At 47.6% G+C, this 7508-nt stretch overlaps 1 protein-coding gene across 1 annotated transcript; it reads left to right on the top strand.

Annotated features, from left to right (window-relative positions):
* Window positions 1-1064: 1064 nt before the first annotated feature.
* On the top strand, window positions 1065-6079 carry LOC112886271 (putative E3 ubiquitin-protein ligase RING1a). The gene is made up of 10 exons (XM_025952113.1): window positions 1065-1440; window positions 1582-1693; window positions 3509-3567; window positions 4003-4084; window positions 4227-4347; window positions 4432-4473; window positions 4596-5123; window positions 5320-5427; window positions 5518-5718; window positions 5817-6079. Exons 1-10 carry the CDS (start codon window positions 1260-1262, stop codon window positions 5847-5849), a joined length of 1467 nt encoding a protein of 488 aa, XP_025807898.1. The 5' UTR covers window positions 1065-1259; the 3' UTR covers window positions 5850-6079.
* The last annotated feature ends 1429 nt before the right edge of the window (window positions 6080-7508 follow it).

Raw genomic sequence — 7508 nt, 5'->3', positions numbered from 1 at the left:
TGGATGAAATCAGCGTAGACATCATACAAACATACATGTAGGTGAATCATGTGCCACTTGCAAAGAATGGTAGTTTAAGGACAATGCTGAAAAGAGGAAACAATTACTGCATACGAAGAGAAATGTGAACATTCTATATCCATAGTCATGTAAACCAAATACAAACTAGACCATGCAACCCATTAGATTTTTTTATTCCACCTTAATAAATTGCACATAGAGTGGGTTGAAACTACGAACAATGCGTGGGAAGGGTGGGGGTGGAAGGCTGGATTGCTTTAAAGGCAGGCTAGATCATAAGATGACGGACTGAGTAACTGCTCGCTCACTGGAGAACGTGACACAAGCAGCGATGAGGCAGGCTACCGTTTCCACGAGGCCGGGGGAGGGGGCGGTGCAGCCGCAACATCTGCCCTTTATATTTTGCTAGGTAGTATTATCGTATTAATAAGCAAAGTCCATCCATATTATGCTCTTCACCACAAGCTGCTGCAAACCAAGTGGTGATTTACAATGGTAGCTGGCTTTTCACCTGCACTGATGATACAAACCCACATAAAATCCCCTGACAGTGTCCACGTACGTGTACCATCCTTCTTTCTCCCTGGAACGAACCCCCGAAGCTCAGCGCGCCGCCAGTCGCTACCATCCCAACGAGGCGAAGTGACTCCCGACGGCCTCCGCCTCCGCGCCGGGACCTCGTGCCACGGAACGAACGAAATGCAAAACCGGCGAACCGCCCGCTGGATCTCGCTCGAAAGGCCCATCCGACGGTTACGGGGCTCGGCGTCGCGCGCGCCAGTGCCCAGTAGGACCGAACCAAGACGGCGGCGGCCGGGGGCCGCGCGCCCCACCTGGGCTGGTGGCCACCTCGCGTACTCGGTGAACGCGAAACGGGCCAAGGAAGGCGGCGCCCGGGAGCGGCGGGCGGCAGCGCCAGCCACCGGGTCGAGCCGAGGCCGAGCCAAGCGCATCGGCACCAACCCGTAGTTACACGACACAGGGGCAGGGCAGCCGGGCAGGGGCGCCCCCGTCTCCCTTCCCTTCCCCTGCTGGCCTGGCCTGGCCTCCCCCTCCCCTGCCTCGCGTTCTCGTTCGCGTCCGCGTTCCCTTGCCTTTCTTTTTCTCCTCTCGCTCTCCGCCTCCCTCGACTCGAGCCGCTTCCTTCCACGGTTCCACCCACCACCTGACCTCCCCCTCCTCGCTCCCTCTCCCGTCCCGGCACGAACGCCGCGCGCCGAGCCGGGCCAGCGGCCGGAATGCCCGCGCAGAAGCGCCCGCTCCCGCCGCCCGCCTCGCCAGGCCCCGACGCCCACGTCGAGGAAGCTCCTGGCGCCGACGCGGACGGCGCGGGAGGCCGGAGGTCCCCGAAGCTGACGCTGAACGGAGCGCCGGAGGAGCGGGGCGGCGGGCCGCGGCAGGCCACGGACCGGCGCCACGGTACTGCTGCCTGCTGGGCTCTCGACCGCGCGCGGCGGCCCGCCGACGCGGGCCGTCTCCCTCGCGATGCGCGTACGCATCGCGCGGCGCTGTTTGCTGCGGGAGTCGCTGAGCGTGTGCTTGTCTGGTGGGCCTTGGCAGATTCCGACGCTGACGACGAGGAGGAGGAAGGAGACGGCGAAGAAGGCGGCGGCGGGGGCGGCGACGACGACTGCGACAGCCAGTCGTCGCAGAGCGACGCCGAGATGGACGAGTAAGTGGACCGCGAACTCGCCCCCTCCCTTCCCTCTCCTCCGCTCTTCCCCGTCTCCTCCTCCGCCGCCGTCTACTGCTCTGCCTCCCGCTGCGATTCGGCGTCGTCGTGTCGTCACGTCCCCGTGGGGGTTCATGGCTCAGGCCGCCGCTGGGAGATGTCTGGCCCAGACGCCAGCGCTGGCGCCTGGCGGCGGCCGCTTACTTCGTACGACGTCGGCTCGAGCGCTCCCTTCGCCTCCGCGGCGTGGGATCTTCGTGGTGCCGTGACTTGCGTGCCGCCTCGGGTTCGTCGTGGCGGCGGCGGCGGCGGGCCACCCTGAGTTGTTCTCGTCCGGTCGTGCCGGCGGCGCAGGCAGTGGGCGCTTCGTCCGTGCGGCGGCGGCGCAAGCGCTCCCATCACCGCCACGGCCTGGGATCTTTCCGTAGCATGCATGCTTTCGTCATGTCACACGGCTCCGGAGGCGCCGTGCTCGTGATGGCAAATGCCGGGGGGGGGGGGCATCCAGGGTGGATCGTCGCTTGCCCAAGCTGTTCTGCCGGAGCCGCCAGCCACAGCTGAATCGGCACTCCTGGTCATCGTGGTTCAGCCGCCAACTGGAACAGCTCTCTATTCTTGCTCCTGAATCCTGTACGGCTACGGCGAACTCTTTCCCGTGCCCGGTTCGCTGCAGCTAGCCTGACCTCCAGGATCGCAGTGGTCTTGCCATGCGTGGGCAACCGTGTGAGCCTGCTCGCCAGTCTGCCACCCGTGCACCCGTGTTCGTTGGATTGAATGGGATTCGTGGAGACGCCGTTCTCTTAACAACTTGTTCTGGAATGGCATTCGAGCTCATTCATCCCATGTAAGATCTTCCCGTGGGGGTTATCAATTGTATCACACTCGCCACCACCATCTGTATTGGGGGGGGGGGGGTCTGTTCTTCATGTTTCCAGCTGTTCCTTGGAAGGGTTTTATTTTCTCAGTCATAGATTGTGCCGTCAAGCTCTGAATATCTGGTACATGTTCTTTTTTCTTAATCAGATATCTGGTATATCTGTTCTACTATTGCTATCCTGACCCCCCATGACTGCGATAGAACTTACCCTGTTTAGGTGCCGTGCCTTAACTCAGTTTGGTGCATAAGCTTTACTTCTTCTTTTGATATATAGCTGTGATCTCCTCTCCATCAACTGTTTTCATGTCTTTCCTTGCAGCCAAATTTCATAAAGTTAAGTGTATCAGAATTCTTATATCTTTACTTATGATTTTTTCCCTTTTGTACCCTGCATTTGTGTCCCCTGCATTTGATACTTGATTACTTGTTATAAGATGCAAAATCAGCTCCTCAATTTCTGTCAGATCAATACAGTTTAGTCACTAGAGAATCTCTGTTTTACACATTATTCAGTCCAGATAAGCTGTAGCACATTTCTGGTAGATATCCTATTATTGTGGATGGCTTTAGGATAATATTGGTTTATTGAGTCCGCCAAAATATATACTAGAACGCATTTTCTTGTTCTGCCTGTGAATTATGCCAAGCTTAAGAGCCCTCTCTGGGGTCCAATTACTGGTTACCTGCTAATAGTTTCAATTGCCTGCAAAGAAAGAAGTGCTAATAATTTCATGCTCTTTTCATCCTGTCCTGTTCTCTTATCAAATTGTGAACATCACCTTCTTCATGTCCTAGCTGTTTAAAATGATCTTTTCGTGGACTTTGTGTTTCATAAATTTCAGATACATAATTGATGTGAAAAATGGATAATAAAAGATTTATCCTCATCATGGTCAAAAGCTTCATACTGGTATCTAAATGTTTTTTTCTTCATATAGGTTTATACTTGTGAAATTAATGGATGTTCGGAAGGAAGTGCAGTGCCCTATATGCTTAGGTAACCATATGCTTGTCAACTTGCTTTCAGATTCAGAGTTCCTCTTTACTTTGTTCTTTCTACAGTTCTTCTGATAAGTGATAACTTTACTTGCAATTGGAGATAGATGTTGCTGTTACCTAGATGTGAGGTTACTATTAGTATTTGCTACAAAGATGAAACTAGTGAATTCCATAGATTACATGTATGCAGGTTTGTAAATTGTCATTGTTTTCTGATAAATAAGGAGATGTATGTGGAAGTGGAACTGCTTATTTGAAACTTTCAGAAAAAGCCAGAAAGTCGACCTCATGATCTTAGCATTTTATGATTTTCTTCAATAAGTGGTTCCTAGCTGGTTTACATTTGGAATTTCATTTGTGACATTGTAAATAGCATCTGCGTGCAAAATATGCATACCTGACCATCTGTCCCTCCTATGGTCCTATTTTGCAGGCATTATTCGAAAGACAAGGACAGTCATGGAGTGTTTGCACCGGTTTTGTAGGGACTGCATAGATAAATCCATGCGACTTGGGTAGGGTCCCATATGATATCTGTCAAAAATGTCTTGTGCCAGTGTCATTTCTTAAAAAGTGGAGGCCTAACCTGGCTTCAGTGTCAAACCTAAAAATACACTTTATTTCTATGACAATGTAAGTGCTGCTTTCTGTTTGCAGAAATAATGAATGCCCAGCATGCCGCACTCACTGTGCAAGTAGGCGTTCCTTGAGGGATGATCCTAACTATGACGCTTTAATTCTGGCTTTGTATCCAGATATTGATAAGTATGAGGAAGAGGTGATGTATAAGTTCTCCAGAAACCGCACTTTGCTTTTTTTGGTTATTCTGTTGCAGTGCTTCTAAATTTGTTCAATACTACAGGAACTTGCTTTCAGTGAAGAGGAAAGAACCCGTAACAAAAAGGTAGATCTATCTGTCTGTCAATAAACAATTCATTTGAGGCTGAAGGGAAATGATTTTGCTTTGTTGCTTGATATTTTGTTCTTGCTGGTTGTTATTGACATTGGCTTCATTTCTGATGGAAGATTCAAGAATCCATCGCTGAGACATTTCGGAGACAAACAGAAGCACTTGTGAAGAAGCGCTCCACTGCAAAAACAACAGATGCAGCTTCAACAAGAAAGACTCGACGGAACATGCGATCAAGGAGGAGAGGGCGAACTAGTTCTCCTGATATTGTTCCAACTGATTTTGAAGATGAGGATAGGGAAGAAAATGGTAATGATGGAAGCAAGGAGTCATCATCTGTTGATGACCGCTCCCCAGATGTAAGGCCGAAAAGAGCTCGGAGGTGGCCCGTGCCACGGCGTTCCCCTGCTAAGACTACTGGGAGTATCGACAATGGCATTGAGGACAATGATGACTCAGGAGGTGCTAGAGACTTAGTGACTGCTTCTCCGCTGCGGGGAGAGATGCTTGCATGGGGGAAAAATGGCACTCGCAGCCAAACCAGGCATGGAAATGCCAGTGGCTCCAGTGGAAGGATGGCCAAGGGTGGCCGTGTTGCTAAGTTGGTGGATCAGCTCCGTAATACTGATGACTTTGATCGTAAGGTAAAAAGAAAGTACAATGCATGCACGACCTTCTAAATTTTCCGTTGCAATTTCCTAATTATGCTTCAGAATGTTCATAATACTAATGGACTGACAAAAATGTTGGCTAGAAAGGGTAGCTGAGGTAGCATAACTTGTACGAGAAGTCCATGACTAATCGATTTGGTTTGCTGAATACTGTGCTTCTTTCTTGCAGTTGAGCTTGTATCTTGTCCTGCTTCCACTTGATGGACAAAGTATGCCTACACTGGAAAAGCCCTACCTCAGTTGTCAGCCAACACTATCTGTTCAGCATCTCTGCCAGGTAATCATTTGCTTCCAGAAACTTGTTGGTCCTGAGCAATTTTAGTTTACCAGATGAATAAGCAAAGGCTCTGCTTCTGGATCTTTGCAGTTTGTTGCTCTTCAGTTATCTCGGCAACCCAAAGAAGTCGAGATATACATTAGGAAAAGTTCCATGGATGCATCTTTGTCAGCCAATAACACCTGTAAAGATGAGATAAAGCCAGATCAATCTAATGGTTTGGAAAGATTGTGGGAAGAGAAGTCTCTTTCGGAGCTGTACCCTTCACTCACCACCTGTCAAGGAGATCTGGTATTTTCAATCTCCAAATTACTACCCAACCAGTCTTGTAGCTATTTCATTTCTGCTTCTGTTCTAACCCTACTGCATTGTTTTCCTGTCTACCCCAGGAATTGCTATACTCTCTGAAAAAACAAGTGTAGATCAATTTTCTTCACAAGTTTTCCTGCACTATCAACTCCGATCATCGCCTTGAACACCATGGTCTGCAAGTATCTTCACCTGGTGAAAGCTTTGTACATAAAGCATTCAATATAGAAAAAGGGCGCAAAATAGCCTATTATTTACCGTTGCTTGTTTTAAACTTGCTCTGAAATATTGTGACATATGTACCCGGTTCATTGGTTAAAAGTGTATGGAACCGAGTACAATATTGATTGTGCCCCATTGGAACTGATTTAAGTAACCGAGCAACTCTGTTCCCAACTGATGTTTGGCTTGCTGTCGTCATCTTGCGTGCTGTGTTCACGTAATCCATGTTGTCGCTGCACGTGTCAGTGGATCAGAATCAGCTGTTAAGTTGACAAATACTAGTTTGCGGCAGGGCTAAACTTTAATCCTATTATAGTTGTGTTTAGTTGATAGAATATTTAGTTGTGTTTAGTTGCATCATATACTTTAACCCTATCACATCGAATGTTTAGTTGTGTTTAGTTGCATCACATCGAATGTTTAGTTGCTAATTAGAAATATTAAACGTAGACTAATTGTATAACCTCTAGGTTAATTCCCGAGAGAAATCTATTAAACCTAATTAATCCATGATTAGCCTATGTGATGCTACAGTAAATATATGCTAATTATAAATTATTTAGGCTTAATAGATTCTTCTCACAAATTAGCCATAAGTTTCTGCAATTAGTTTTATAATTAGCTCATGTTTAGTTATCATAATTATCGAAACATACGATATGATAGAGCTAAATTTTATTTTCGGATCAAAAACACCCCTTAAAATACACACATAGAGAGGTATGGATCGTAAAATCTGCAGCTTTATGGGGGCAGTATTGGAAATTTATTTCTTAAGTCGAGTGACAGTAGAGTAGCCTAGGTCCTGAAAAGTTAAGTACAATAAAGTTCACCGGTCGTTGCTTGACCTGTGCGAAGCTGACAGAGCATATATAACAGGTGACGTTGCTTGCGCAGTCCACCAGCCTTCTTCCTTCGTTGCTGGCGTGCTGCGGCGCCCACTTCGTTTCGGTCAGCACTCAGCAACAAGACCCCCCGAGGCCCCGAGTTCAAACTGACCAGTGGGGCCAACATCGCACAGGTCAAGGTTCGCGACAGCGAACTTCTAGGTCTGACTCCTTTCAACTCAAGGTAGCGACTAGCGAGGGGTATAAACGTCACTTTGATATTTAATCGCTATACTTTTATCTTCTCCTTCTTTTAGTAAAATAATATTAGCAAGTTCTCAGTTTCTCTCACTGGATCACCTCGGGATCCAAAGTACCACTAATTATAAATTAGTAATAAGTTACTTCTAGTTTTCAATTTATATTTAAAAGTGATGGTATTCGGTGGACCAATGGCTTCATCCTAAATTGTATTGCTAGGTGGAACTATTTACTTTGTCGTAAAATTTAGATTCTATTTGGTAGAGCTTCTTCTCCGATTTTTCCAATACCAAACGGGTAAAAAAAAGCCTCCAAACAAGAAGCTCTTATGAAACCTCAAAATAGCTTAAACTAAAATAAAGGAACCGAGCAAAGTAACTTCACCTGTTTCTCCTCTCTTCTCAAATATTAATTGTTCATAAAATCACCTAGTTTGCCATCGAGAAGCTATTTTACTAGATA

The sequence above is a fragment of the Panicum hallii genome, chromosome 3 (genome assembly GCF_002211085.1).
Source record: "Panicum hallii strain FIL2 chromosome 3, PHallii_v3.1, whole genome shotgun sequence".
Taxonomy (NCBI): Eukaryota; Viridiplantae; Streptophyta; class Magnoliopsida; order Poales; family Poaceae; genus Panicum; species Panicum hallii.
This window is presented reverse-complemented; position numbering and strand designations above follow the sequence as displayed.

What these genes read in the sequence shown, in the direction of transcription:
- LOC112886271 (XM_025952113.1), top strand. Translation starts at nt 1,260, where the DNA reads ATGCCCGCGCAGAAGCGCCCGCTCCCGCCGCCCGCCTCGCCAGGCCCC. An exon ending in CTGTTCAGCATCTCTGCCAG is followed by an intron (nt 5,428 to 5,517) that starts GTAATCATTTGC and finishes GGATCTTTGCAG; the next exon opens with TTTGTTGCTCTTCAGTTATC. An exon ending in CCACCTGTCAAGGAGATCTG is followed by an intron (nt 5,719 to 5,816) that starts GTATTTTCAATC and finishes TGTCTACCCCAG; the next exon opens with GAATTGCTATACTCTCTGAA.